This window comes from Alternaria metachromatica (genome assembly GCF_023757995.1).
Source record: "Alternaria metachromatica strain BMP 0045 chromosome Unknown scaffold_57, whole genome shotgun sequence".
NCBI lineage: Eukaryota > Fungi > Ascomycota > Dothideomycetes > Pleosporales > Pleosporaceae > Alternaria > Alternaria metachromatica.
In genome coordinates this window covers 1-13592 of record NW_026055548.1, presented here as the reverse complement: position 1 = coordinate 13592, position 13592 = coordinate 1, and the positions used below count along the sequence as shown (strand labels likewise).

The 13592-nt window shown below is 51.5% G+C and overlaps 6 protein-coding genes across 6 annotated transcripts; 4 read left to right on the top strand and 2 right to left on the bottom strand.

The window, feature by feature from the left end:
* Positions 1-2280: 2280 nt before the first annotated feature.
* J4E83_010951 (uncharacterized protein) lies at positions 2281-2963 on the top strand (the record flags this gene model as incomplete). The annotated part of the gene is made up of 2 exons (XM_049337829.1): positions 2281-2284; positions 2356-2963. 2 exons carry the CDS (start codon positions 2281-2283, stop codon positions 2961-2963), a joined length of 612 nt encoding a protein of 203 aa, XP_049183039.1.
* A 1027-nt stretch (positions 2964-3990) lies between these two features.
* Positions 3991-5556, top strand: J4E83_010950 (uncharacterized protein; the record flags this gene model as incomplete). The annotated part of the gene is made up of 1 exon (XM_049337828.1): positions 3991-5556. One exon carries the CDS (start codon positions 3991-3993, stop codon positions 5554-5556), a length of 1566 nt encoding a protein of 521 aa, XP_049183038.1.
* A 586-nt stretch (positions 5557-6142) lies between these two features.
* On the top strand, positions 6143-7582 carry J4E83_010949 (uncharacterized protein; the record flags this gene model as incomplete). Its single annotated transcript, XM_049337827.1, has 1 exon — positions 6143-7582. One exon carries the CDS (start codon positions 6143-6145, stop codon positions 7580-7582), a length of 1440 nt encoding a protein of 479 aa, XP_049183037.1.
* Positions 7583-7751: 169 nt separating this feature from the next.
* On the bottom strand, positions 7752-8935 carry J4E83_010948 (uncharacterized protein; the record flags this gene model as incomplete). Its single annotated transcript, XM_049337826.1, has 2 exons — positions 7752-8627; positions 8687-8935. The coding sequence occupies 2 exons, from the start codon at positions 8933-8935 to the stop codon at positions 7752-7754; spliced, it is 1125 nt and encodes a 374-aa protein (XP_049183036.1).
* A 1222-nt stretch (positions 8936-10157) lies between these two features.
* J4E83_010947 (uncharacterized protein) lies at positions 10158-11225 on the top strand (the record flags this gene model as incomplete). The annotated part of the gene is made up of 1 exon (XM_049337825.1): positions 10158-11225. The coding sequence occupies one exon, from the start codon at positions 10158-10160 to the stop codon at positions 11223-11225; it is 1068 nt and encodes a 355-aa protein (XP_049183035.1).
* A 141-nt stretch (positions 11226-11366) lies between these two features.
* On the bottom strand, positions 11367-12302 carry J4E83_010946 (uncharacterized protein; the record flags this gene model as incomplete). The annotated part of the gene is made up of 1 exon (XM_049337824.1): positions 11367-12302. The coding sequence occupies one exon, from the start codon at positions 12300-12302 to the stop codon at positions 11367-11369; it is 936 nt and encodes a 311-aa protein (XP_049183034.1).
* Positions 12303-13592: the final 1290 nt, after the last annotated feature.

Sequence of the window (13592 nt, the reverse complement as noted above, 5' to 3'; positions counted from 1 at the left end):
GTTATGTAGTGACCTCCAGACGCAGGCTCGGGTCATCGTGTCCTTCTCTGAGTCCAAGTACCCAGACATTACTAAGTGAAGGTGAATCTTCTTGTGACATATTTACGCTCGGCGTCAAGATAGATCATGCGCAGAGTGAGATCAAGTTTGAGATAATTACCCTCGGTCGCGGGAAGATTCAACATGAAGGGTGGGGAGACCAAATTTTGGTAAGATCCGGTGGTCTTCTTCCCGACATCGCAACAATGGTTCTTTGGTTTAATCGAACTCGAACAACCGTGAGCTTTTGGATTTCGTGTTTTCGTGCCGTCCACAAAGACACAGCAGCGCAGCCGAAACCCCCATGAGTTTGATTCTGAATTCTTTTGGTGTCGGAGGGAACAGCAGACATGTTTTTGTGTAGTAGAACTTTTGGTAAATTGAGAGTAGTTTTGGAGAGTAGTGGTGAGCAAAGATACTGCCGTGCAGGAAGCGGCTCTTATAAGCGAAAGCACCAGGTGGTCGGGGGTGCTTCAGCGCCAGCCGAACAACATGTGTCAGTGGTCGGGCGATTTTGGAAGCAGCACATGCGGTATAGAGTCTCCGCGTTTTGTAATTTCGTTTAGAACAGTCGCAGTTGCATGAAGAAAACAGTCCATGTTTTTGATATGCCGTCCGCCGGCAAAGTCATCCACGCTTCCGGCTTGTATTTGGAATTTGTAGAAAGGACGGAGAGGGAGGCGGGACATGTGTTGGTGAGAGTGACCTTTTGAGAAGCGCAGACCGAGCAGCGGACATGAGCATGACCCTTGCAATTTTGGTAAGGAGAATGGAGGAAGTGTTTTGTCGAAAGAATGAATCTAATGCGAAGCTGGGAAGCCTTATATAGACACTTCCCGGAGGTGTGCACGTTCGCCGGTGCGCTAGACGAACTGTCCAAAAGGTTATCGATGTGAAATCATGGTAATTCTGCGGAACGCGAAGAAGACAAGCAGCGGTCTACCATGCATCGATGTAGATTACCAAATCTAAGGACTATCCCGCGTATGTAAAGCCTAGTTTACCCTCGCTCCGAAGTCCAGCATGGTAACACCACTCTCCAGTCGTGCACTGAGATCGAGAACAGTCCCCCATCATCATGCCTGAGGTATCTTTCCCCTCATCCCCGGCGGCAACAGCGCATCCGCCTTCCTCGCAGCGTCCACCTCCTCAGCCGTAGGTTCCTGCGGTACATCGACAATAACGCTAGGGTCTTTCGAGCGGGAGGCCAGCATCGCAGCGCGTTTCTAGGAGTAGCATGTCAGCCATATGCTCTAACCCTCTCGCATGCCCGCCAGCCACGATCGCGTAGCTGCGCCTTATGCCCAAACTCTCATGAGGAGCGGACGGATATGGACATACCTCCCTAACACCCCTCCCCGCATCCACCCCCTCACCCAGAAACTCTGCATCAATCCCCTCCGCATCATCCGGCGACCGCATGGAGCCTCTCACGCCTCCCAAACCATATCCCGATGTGCTCATACGCCTCCTCAGTTCCTCAGGCGTTATCGCACCACCGTCCAACTCGACAGGCGCATCGTTTATCGCGGGTGTATTCGTGTCGATCAAGGGTGTTTGGCTAGAGACTGCTGGACTAGTCTTATGCGGGAAGGTAGAGGTGCGGGAGACGGGGGAGATGGGGTCGCTTGGTGGTGGCGGGGAGATGGTCGAAGTGGAAGTGAGAGGGGGAGGAGAGATGGTGGGTGGTGGGTTTGTCATTGTGTGTATGGCGGAGGGAGTCGCGATGTCGGTATATGATGCACAGAGACTTCTTCGTAGGAGTATTGTAGTAGCGGTCGTATGCGCACTTCACAGCCTCGTCGCGTCGCTTTCACGGCTGTGTGTCGAAAGGTAAGGTGCGTGACGAGCAGATGTCGCAGACGTACGTAGGCGGCACAGCTGCCTCTTGTGCAACCCAAGCCTCAGGCAGCCCGCCTTTCGCAGCCTCACGGCCAAACAAAAGCCCGCGAGCGCGTAAGCAAGTCGTGACCGCGATGACGTTTGACGCCCACGCGCCGGCAATTCAGGGTCCAGCGGTTGAAGTGGGGCAGCGACGCGGCAGCTGGCCGGGGTCGATGTCTTGGTATGGACCTTGATCGTCGCGTGCTATATCGGGATACGAGTTGGATGGAAAACGACGCAACAACACTAAGGGTTAAGTTGGCGAAGAAGGCATAGGAACACTGGGTATGTGTGGGTTTGAAACAAGCGCAAAGGCTGAGCTGAGTTCATTCATGTTTCCATCGTAGCGCAGGGCACATGGGTTGCTGCGCCTCCTTCCTCCCGCCCTTTTGTACATCCAATAGCTGACGGGTATCTAGTAACACCACCAAGCTTCGGCCATCCAGCAATTTGCGTACACCACGGGCAAGAACGCAACTGACGGCGCTATGATCATCGACGCAATGGATCTGCTGTACACTGGCCGCTTCTCCAGCTTCTGTATCGTCTCGAGCGACAGCGACTTCACCCGGCTCGCATCCCGCATCCGGGAGCAGGGCGTCACCGTGTTTGGGTTTGGCGAACGCAAGACAAACAACGCGTTCATTGCCGCTTGCGATAAGTTTACCTACTTCGATGTACTCAATATCCCACCCGAAGAGACGACACTTGCGGACCGCCCATTCGGCTTCGTCGATTCCCACCCTGTCGTCAACACCATTCCCAGGCTGGGCAAAAGGCCTCTTGATCAGTCAGCAGTAGAGGGCTTGTCCAGGGCCGTGAATAGTTGCAGGAGCGACATTGACAATTGGGTTCATCTAGCCGACGTCGGCGTCTACCTCAGCAAGATCTCGCCCGACCTCAACGCACGCAACTACGGTTATGAACGCCTGCGTGATTTCGTGGAGGCCTCTGGGATTTTGGACGTCATGAAGAGAGATATGGGTGACCACCCTCCCGTTGTTCTGGTCCGTCTCAGAGAGCATCGGGACCGAGTCTAGTCAATGGGGGAAGTGGCCTCTACGAGGCCAAATACAAATTGTGTCATTCGCACGGGTGTCATAATGAGATGTTCAGCAAGTAGGGAGATTCCTTAGCTCCGCGATCATTTCATAACGCACAAGTCACATCACATCGGAAGTCGTACAAGGGGAGAGTGCGAACTGTAAGGTATCTTGGCATGCCTTCAATCTACCCGAGACTCCAACATTACCTCCGCGGAAGCAAGTCTATCCGAGATACTCTGAACCGTGAACTATTCATCCATCCATCTATCCATCCATTTGTCGTACCTCAATGATACACGTTTGTCTTTATGGATCTACTTCTTTTCCTTCTTCCTGTCCTTGGGCGGATTCCAGAAACTCTCAGCTTCTTTCTTCTTTTCCATCGCTCTGTCGTTTTCTTTGGCTTCCCTTTCCGCTTTGTCATCGCGCCCCCATCTTCGTAAACATGCTGTACAGCCAGTCTGGTTCTTTAAGTGAGTCCCTTTTTTGCAACCCTGAAGACACAGCAGTTGGTGCTTCTTGCAGTATCGCACCCCAGTTGTGTTCCAGTCGCAATTGCCAGGACTCTCTTCGCCCACCCGGCCATTCGCACCAGGACAGTGATGGGTCTTCTTAGTCCCCTTAGTATAGTATTGATTTCCTTCGCCGCCTTTACCCATTCTGATAGCGTTGTAAAGATAGTGTCGAGGAGATTCCTGAGTAAGTTCTGTGGTTGTTTAGGGATTGTATTACGGTTGGGTTACTTGTCAGGGTTGCAGATGTCGTACTGCACATGCAGAACATTATATACACAGGCTTCACGAAACGCGTTGCGACAATATGGGACTTGACTTTGAGACAGTGAACCACATTGAGCATTCACACCGCCACTGCAGTGACTGTTCCGAAGGAAACGACCCTGTGCACCGACAAGACTTGGCGTTTGGCAAACAAAGAGACCCACCACAACAATGCGCCCCGACGCCTTTTAAAGACTGTTTCGCCTACACCACAACCTTTCTTCATACTCGTCATCCGCGCCATGTCACCTCGCTCTTCCGACCCTGCGGGTTCGCGGGTACCTGTCTCGGATGCGCCACACTGTGTCGACGCGCCTATCGAAGAGACTTGCGCGCAACACCAAGATAAACAGAACAATGACAATGACGAGCAGCAGCGCAAATCGTTAGTCTGCTCATCTCTAAAAGCAGATACAGTTATTTACGGCCAGGAACCATTCGAGACGCTTCAGCACAAAGTCCCTGCACTGGCCGCGAAATTGTTCCAGCGAGGCCCGAAAGATATCACGGTCACTGAGATGAAGGGTGGGTCCTTCAACCGAGTCGTCGGCGTCTCATTTATGTCAAAACCCAGGAAATTCAGCTTGGCCTGGTTCCTGTTGTCCTGTCTGGGCATGCGCAAGAAGAAGGGCGCCACCCGATTGGAGAAGTACATTCTGCGCATCCCGCGGATGGGTTATGACTATGAGGATTGTGCGAAAGACATGGCCGACAATATGGAGCGCGATGTTGCAGTCCTGAAGACTGTTGGCTCCAGGCTGCCTTTACCTATCCCCAAGGTTGCGAGCTATGATCTTACCGCTGAGAATATATTCGAACGACCATACATGGTCCAGGGTCACCTCCCGGGTCGCACCCTTGCGACAAATATCTGGGACGATCTCAACATGGAGCAAAAGAAGCACCTCGCAAAGGAGATCACCGCTCTCGCTCCCACCATTGCCTCTGTGGAAGGCCCGGTCGGCGACCTATCTACTCAAAACCTCAATAGGCCTTCAAATTCTCCAGTCTGCACCCAGGACTTTCCACAGCCATCTCGTGAAGGGCAGAAGCCCGAGCCCGCTACGACTTGCGACGCCTTCGACTGGATGTGGGAGCGATGCAGGCAGTGGAGCGTACATGACACCACCCATGATGGCTACGTTTGTTTCGATGATATCTGGAAAAGCTTCGCAAACATCGTGCGAGCTTTAGACGACCGAGGCTTTCTTGATGGACCATGCGTACTCGTTCACGGTGATCTCAAGATCTACAACATCCTCGCAGAAGTACGTAGTGACACCGAGGCGGTGGTCTCAGGCGTTATCGACTGGGACACGGCCATCATTGCCCCGGAGTTCATGGCCTATAGAGCACCGTTCTGGCTCTGGACGCCTGCCGACATGGCCAGCGCTGATGAAGATGACGAGAGCGTGGCGAACGTGGAGATGGCTACCGACGAGGACAGGATATTGAAGCAAGTGTTCCTCGACAATGCGTCCGACAAGTACAAGTTTTTTGCCTTTGCACCAGAGGCAATGCTCGCTAGACGTATGTTCTATTTTTTGCAAAAGGGAATGCCTGGTAGCTGGAACTATGATGAGGCGAAAGCGGTTGTAAAAGAGTGGGACAAACTCCACCCCGAGGATAATGTTCGGTTCCGTCTTGACTGGCAGTCCGACTCTGAGGCTGAGTCTGACTCAGATGATGAGCCTACAAAGGACGATAAGACTACGATGGACGATGAGATTACGGAGGACGATGAGCCTGGTAAAGACATTGAGTCTACAACGGATGCAGAAGAAGACGAGCCCATTGTTACGGAGTAGCAGTTACATGTTTTCGATATTTGAAGAAAATTCCAATACTGAATCACTTAGTCCCTTCCTCGTATTGAACATCTTGCCTTCTCTCTAACACGACATGTGAAATACTCAGTGCTTTGACTTAAATGTACTTCTTTGGTTCTATAAGCTCTCTAAGATACGTGCATTCACTTTTATTTAGCTATGCGACTACTGTGTCATCAAGGTACATCTCTTGAGGATTCAAAGCTTCAAATTTTACGTTAAGGTCCTCGAATTGATGATTGGCGTAAGCCCATGAGTGATTGTAATACCAGACAAAAGCTATCAACACCATGTGTCATGAGACATTTTAGCATTGATTGTGTTGGCTATCTTCTCACAAGCTGTATCGCTTACACAGCGCAATGTTGTTTCACTCTCATCACACTATTGGAGAGACGTTGTGCGCCTACAAAGATCTTCGTATTCGAGCGATCGCTGCGACTCAGTTCACAATGCACACAATAGTTTAATATCGACAAAACTATCTGCACAACCTTTCTTTATGAACTCATCAGTAGCGGAGATAAGAACATTGAAGTTCGTATAACCATCAAGGCCGCACTCAATGGCGAATCTCGACATGTCAATTCAAGGGCTTAGCAAAGTTGACATCGCCTGCATTGAAGCGGCTAGAGAATACCTCCCAGATCGCATCCCGAGCAACGATGAACTGACAACTTCTGGATATGAGAGTGAGAACCCCTTACGCCGCTTGTTTGACGACGAAAATATCTTCACTGAGGGTGGTATAGGCTTTCTGGAAGGGAGAGAAACAGTCTTGAGACTGAAGTTTCGAATTCTGCAACTCATTGCCGATCTGTTCCCTGAGAGCGAGATCGAAGAGTCTTCACTCCAAGTACTTGGAATGGGCTCTTTCAACATCGTCGTAGCTGTCGCGTTACAAGACAAAGCGCAACGACGTGACTCCGGGATCGACTTTAGCGCTAGAGTGTCAAGGTTTCTTCGTATACCTCCACGAATCCGTAAGTTTGCTTTGAGAATTCCAAGGGACAAGAAGGGAGACATGAATGGTCCTCCTGTGAGCGACGTTGCTGGCGACATTGCTACACAACGCGTTATCAGCTCTTGTCTAGGGCTACTCATACCCAAAATTGAGAAGTACGATCTTGGTCCGAGAAATGCCTTGGGACGGCCATATACCCTGCAGACCTTACTACCTGGTAAGAACTTACATGCATTGTGGCTAGAGCTAAATCCGCAACAGAAAGCGTCGGCCATCCAGCAGATTACGCAAACAGTGGAAAAGATTGCAGCCGTCACGACGCCCGCGGCTGGCTTCATCTCCCTGAGTAACTTGACCTCAGGAAGCTCAGCTATAGCACTGGATCAATTCAACGTTCCAACGGACAAAGAAGCGAAGTTACGACCACACTTCGCTCAACCCAGCCAGAATCCAGCACCATCTCAAACACCTTTTGGGTATCTGATTGATCATTGCCAACGCTGGCAGAAGTACGAAGAAGAGATTGGACGTGCGAATCGAAACAAGAACATGTGGCGAATCACGATCGCCGTTGCGAAAGCTCTGGATCGGCGCGGATGGCTGGGGCAGTGCTTCCATCTTACGCATGGCGACTTGTTTCCCCGCAATATACTCGCTAAGATCACAGGCCCAGAGACTGTGAAGATCACAGGTATCGTAGACTGGGATATGGCTTGCTTCGCACCCAAGTTTGTGGCCCTTCGTCCCCCGTTCTGGGCGTGGGTAGGTCACTCGATGGACGAGAGAGACGAAGACTTGGCAACATACGAGCCGCCTGAGGGAAGATTCCAGACGTTGAAGCAAGCTTTTAGGAGCGCAGCGTCAGAAGAGTTCATCATATTTGGTCTTTCGCGCGAGAGTGCCATCGCGAGGAAGCTGTTTAGGGTCGTCAACAGTGGGTTGCTGGGCGATCGTCGGCATCTGGCGCTTCAGCTGGCAGAAGAATGGAATGCCTTGTACCCGGAGGATAAGATTGGTGATCTTGAAGCAGAGTGGAATTGAGGAACGCTCACTTCATCGTGCATATAATTTCCCTCGCGAAGCAAACAATCGTAGAACTTTCTTACTTCCTACCTACACGGGTGCAACATTCGATGCAAAGGCTAATAGATAATCTTAAAAAACTCCGCAACTACCAGAAAGACGGACGGGTTACTGAAGTTGAGATTCCTCATCCCAGGGTGATGTAGCAGTGATGACCCTTGGGAGCAATCAAGAAGTTGTTGTCCATCTCCATCATCTCATCGTTCATCGAGTCGGCAATTCTGGCACCGCGACAATTGCGGAAGAAGAGGGCAGCTCCTAAGCGGAGCTCCATGTACGCCAGATGTATGCCGATACACACCCTCGAGCCAGCTCCAAAGGGCATGTATGACGCCTTCTGATGTGCTGACATCATGCTCTTGTCCAGAAAGCGAAGACCGTCGAACTTGTAGGGATTGGGAAAGGCGGAAGGATCGCGATGGTTTGTGTAAGCCTGAGTGCTGACCACAGTATCGCCGGGGATGTGATGGCCGCCTATGACAGTGCCCTGTTTCGGTACAACCCGAGGCAAAGCGCCAGGAGCAGCGCCATAAAGCCTCAACGTCTCTGCAATGACGCTGTTCAATAGAGGCGCAGTCTCAAGCTCTTCCTTCGTAAGCTCCTCGCTGAGTTCTGCAATCTCGTTCTCGAGTCGAGATTGCAGATCTGGCTGCTTGAGAACCGCCCAGACGAGATACGTGAGCGTCACCGCGGTAGTGTCCGATCCGGCCACAATGAAGCCGGCCGCTTCCTCCCTGATGTGTTTATTCGAAAGTGCGGCAGTCTTACTGTCTTCCCCAGCAGCCATCATTTGATTGAAGAGATTCTTGGCATTGCCACCCTCACTGCGCATCTTCTGTATCGCCCGCTCGCCGTGTTCGTTTAGGACATCATCGATAGAGTAGAGGAACTTTATCCGTTTGATGGGGAGGCAACTGAGAAGTTTCCAGATGGTAGTTCCAATTTCAGACCGAATGATACCGCAAATAAGCGCAGCCTGAATAGCATCGATGTATGGTGTTTGCTACCTCTGTTGTTAGAAAATGCATACATAGCAAGACTGAAGAAGGCTGAGTTACATACCTTACCCATCTCAAGCATCTCGGAGCTCTCTCCAAAGCTGAGGTGAGCAATTACATCATTCGCCATGAGCGTCCACCATTTGAGGACATCGGCTCCTTGCGATGAACCCATTGCGTCGTGTCGAATCCTCTGGACAGCTAGGTTCGCTTTCGTCCTAATCTCTACGTCCCAGTTGCTGCTCAAGCTGGTGTTGCTGAAGGGTCGGGCAAACAGCCTTCTTCTTGCGGCATGGGCATACGGATCGCGCATCGGGAATATACCGGGTGTATCAGTTGGGAGGAGAGACGAGTAGAAGTCCGACTTCAGGTACCCAGCGCCGATCTTGTGTATCTGACTGACACCGGCTATATCCGATATGGCTGTCTCATTTGGCGAGATCCGTACGACGCCGCCATAGCGCTGGTGAAGATTGTCCACGTAGAAGATTCGTTTGCCTGAAACCGTCTGGTAACGAAGGACGAGATTGGTGTACTTGGTATACCATGGCCCTGGCAGCTTTGACAGTGGACCTGTGAGCCCTGTCCACACGATCTTCGGTTGTTAGTCTTGACGCAAAGGAGTCTGGTATGAGTCTTGTACCCTGATGATGTAGGCCAGTACCACCAAGAGAGCGGCTAAGACGCCCCGCTGAAATGGCATCTTGAAGAAGTCCGAGTGAGATCGCAATTCCTATCGGTATAATTCTCGATTGAGTAGAGGGGTGGACTTGTGAGCCAACTTGCAGTATGTTGTCTCAAATTTCTAGCTGCGTGGACCCTTTACATATCGCAAAACTTGCGGGATGTGGAGGTCAAGTCGTGAACGGCCCTTCATTTTTCGCGGTGGTTGTTTGATTCAACGGTGACGCACATCCTGGAAGGCAGTTCTTGCGCCGGCTTGGAAGTAGCATACCTGACAGACGCTCGCTCCGCACAATGAGAGACTTGTTGCATTCGCTCAAAGCTGCCGATGAAAAGCATGGATGATATCGGCCGAGCAGTGGGTCTGAACGCATTTGAGTACACACCATGAGACGCGACCAGTCAGGAGGCCTGGAGGGCACACGAGCACAAACACGCGCAATTGGTCAGTCGAAGCCGATTGATGAGGGGGTATTGCATTGGAGTGGGCGGAGCGGTGTATCAGATTCTCCGCCCCCGCCTACGAATGGCTCGGATGTGTTGTTGCCCCGAATGAGGCCTTGCGCACCCTAGAACGCGCTTCGTTCTGAGTCGGCCGAATTGCGCTGGGTAACGATGTTACTCCAGAGATTGATCACGGGGCCTACGGACGCCACGGCCGCCGCCGTAGCTCGTACCTAGGTACGTCGCTCGTACATTTCAGTATTAGCTCTCAGACTAGACTTTATGAAGATTAGCGTAGGGGCTGAGAGCGGGGAAGGTGATGACGTAAGGAGGCTCAACAATATCACCAAAATTCATTCTCGCCATCTCGAGATTGCACATATCTACTCAATATCGCTAGCGAACTAATGGAAAAGGCTGAGTTCCCGAAGAACATATCGCGAGGGTTCGCCAGCTTGCCATTAGAGCTGTTCCTCAACGTTCTCGATCAACTTGTGGGTACCCACAACGGCCAGCATCCCGTAGCGTATGCACCGTCAAACATCATCACCAAGACGTTGCGCGCACTCACTCTGGTGTCGCGCAACACTTATCTTATAGCAACACAGTATCTTTACTCGCATTGTCTGTATCTGGACAGTTGCACGACCTATGCGCGATTTCGCAGAACACTCGGACTAAACCTGGGGCATCACCCACAAGCTCTCAACTATGGAGAAGCCGGGCGAAACGAAGAACTGTTTACGGAAGCCCAGGCACTCCGCCATATAACATCAATATTCATCTCGCCAACTGAGGTGCACAGGCTGATCGAAGGGAACTACACGCCTTTGGTGCGATTACCCCAGGTCATAGATTTGTGCAATCTGACAGGAACTTCACTCAAGAGACTGGCTTTAGATCTCTCTCCGATCTATGCACCACCAAGTGAGGTTGAGCAAATTAGGCCACATATCACCGAGAACAGGGTCTTTTCACACATGCTGCACCTTGAAGAGCTCATTGTCAGCTACGATGTGGTCAACTACTTTCGACACCCACCGCCCAATCTCAAACGGCTTGCCATCACTACCCAAGAGATGTCGGATCTAGAAATAGCATTCTGTCTCAAGACCCCATCCTTGCAAACGCTTGTGATGATGCGACCCGTCAACCTAGCAGCGAAAACCATCGACACAATATTCAGATCATACGATGGGAAAAGCCTGGACGTTGTTCTGGTCGATGTGAACTCGAACCATCGGACACCAAACAAGACCCGGAACTGGACAAATCAAGATACAGTGCGTATCTGGGAAGCTGATGTACCTGTCAGCTTTTACGGCGACGAGGACGACATCATATTATGCGATGCCTGGATATGGAATCACGGAGTAGGTGGTACCCTATGGAGTCAAGACAAGCGGCGGATGGCATCATGGGAAGAGGTTGAGAAGCGTCTGGCCGGACCAGTACACACCATTGTTGATTTGTAGCTTCGAGGTTATTAGCACACATCGGGACATCACGGCTTCAGCAGCACCAAGGTGGCATCAACATCGGTTTCGCATTTCTTGTGCGAGGCAGCTCTCGGATCGACCATCCATCTGCATGCTTAATCTCCTCGCAATGAGGAGTTACACATGTCTTTCCGATCCAGGGATCTGGTTTCCCCAGGTTACACCCTCTTGTACCAGCAAGCTCCCTGGAAACTTGTCTTTTAGTATACCCCGCCCGACTATATCGTCTGCTTCTCTTTCCAACTCTTCTATATCCCATGTCGTATGCACATAGCTGCCCTTGAGCCTGTCCGCTCTGCCTCCACCCAGCCAAACCGAGAACATGCCGACTAGCTCTGGACTATCAAACGCAAAGGGCCTGAACATATCGCTCGTCCTTTCCGTCCTCACAACCCCAGGATCCAGCGAGAAAGCCTTCATATCTGGATACTCGACGTTGAGGAACTCGATGAGCCGGCGGTCGGTTTGTTTCGCAATGCCATAGGAAGAGAGACCGGGTGTCACGACCGTACCCGCACCGGATGTGATGGAGATGAATGTTCCGGTTGGTGCCGGACCAAACGTGCGGATGTATTGGTGGGCGGGAAGATGTGTGCTGCGGAAGTTTGTTGTCATATCAGCCCACCACTCGTCGTTGTCGTCGGTCTCATCTATCCTGCTGAGATGTGCGGTACCGACGTTTGCGACGACTACGTCAAGTTGGCCAAACTCCTCTCTTATCGCATCAAAGAGTCTGGCGACCTCGGCCGATTTTGTGGTGTCGCAAGCCATGGCCAGGACCTGTGTTGTGGGGTTGAGTCGCTTCAGCCTGACGATGACGGGCTCGAGATCGTCTTCGTTGCGACTACTAATGGCGATACCCGCGGCCCCTGCCTTTGCCCACGATGAAGCGATTGCCCGGCCGATCTCTTCCGAAGCTTCGGTAACGAGAACGTATTTGCCGGCGCCTGTGTGTTGTACTTCTTCAAGAGCGGGATATGGTTGGCGATAGTATGTGCTAGTGAACTGACACATCTTTGTGAGCATATCTGGGTCAATGTGCTGGGCGACCATGGCGACGATGAGAAACTGTGTGGTAATCTTCGGCGGATGTGGTGGACGACTTCCTGGATATCATCATCACATACCCCGGAGACGGTACCTCGCGCAATTAGCGTGCTATCAGCATCCGCCCGACGCGATACCACTTCAGAGGGCATCTACACTCCCTGTGGTGTTGAAGCCACAGCAACCGGTCACCAGCTCCTCGGTATCATCCTTCGCGTGCTTAATCCGCGGCCAAGTATACCCAAAAGACAATGTCGATGATGGTTATATGCAATCTAATGTCCTTTCACACTTGTAGCATCTCTATCACAGCAACATCCTGCATGTGCTACTTTGATAAAGATGTAAGGCTATACGACCAGGCCAGTCACAAACTACCCACAACCTACTATAGCATGAACGGGCAGGTCTAGGGTTACCTGGTGGATGACGCGCCGGAGCCAGAGACCAGCCTTTAGGCATTTGAAGAGGCAGCTGTCTAAGTATAGAGTACTCCTAGGGAGAAAGTGTACAAGAGCTTCTCGCTTCTATCCGCGGCCTATTAATAGGCCGCTAATATGCAAGCCGGAGGGTCTACAGCACCACCAAGATACCAATAACAGGGTAATTCGAGGCCGATCTGTCCAAAATGTTGTCCAGACTTTCGCCTTACGATGTTGCGGACCAATGCGAAGCTATCAGAGATGTTGGCGTTCTCGCGTGTAAGCGTCTGGGGGCCAAAAGTGCGGCCAGATTTTACCGGCGGAATTCTGCCGGTCAATTCTCAACATGGAATGCAGCGCGAACCTCGGATCAGCACGTGCGAATCTGTGTGTATCATGGTGATGAGTGTTCAATTAACAAGCATCAATTTGGCGTCTAATGCGGTGTTTGTGGATATCGCCGAGGTACCTAGGTAACCACGCATCCTCTTTCATTCGCCACCCACTTCGTCCCGTAGTACTGCGATAACGCAGAGCGAAACAAGCTACTCACAACTTCCGCAACATCGATAACCTAGACAAGAAGATACTCGTACGAATAAAAGAAGTCACAAGCATAATATACTGTCGCGTATTTACTTGCAGTAACGACCCACGTCTCCTTCACCAAACCTACGCAACAACCACCTCCTGCGCCCCAACATCCATCTTCGCGCCCTCCCCTTTCTTCGTCTCCTCCTCGCCCCTCTTCCACTTCTCCGCCCTCCCATAACTCTCCCTATACCCCTCCAAAATCGCCTCTTCAACCGTAATCTCCCCCCACCTCTCCCCCTCCCCCTCCCCCTCCCCCCTACAATTCGGCAATCCCCCAACC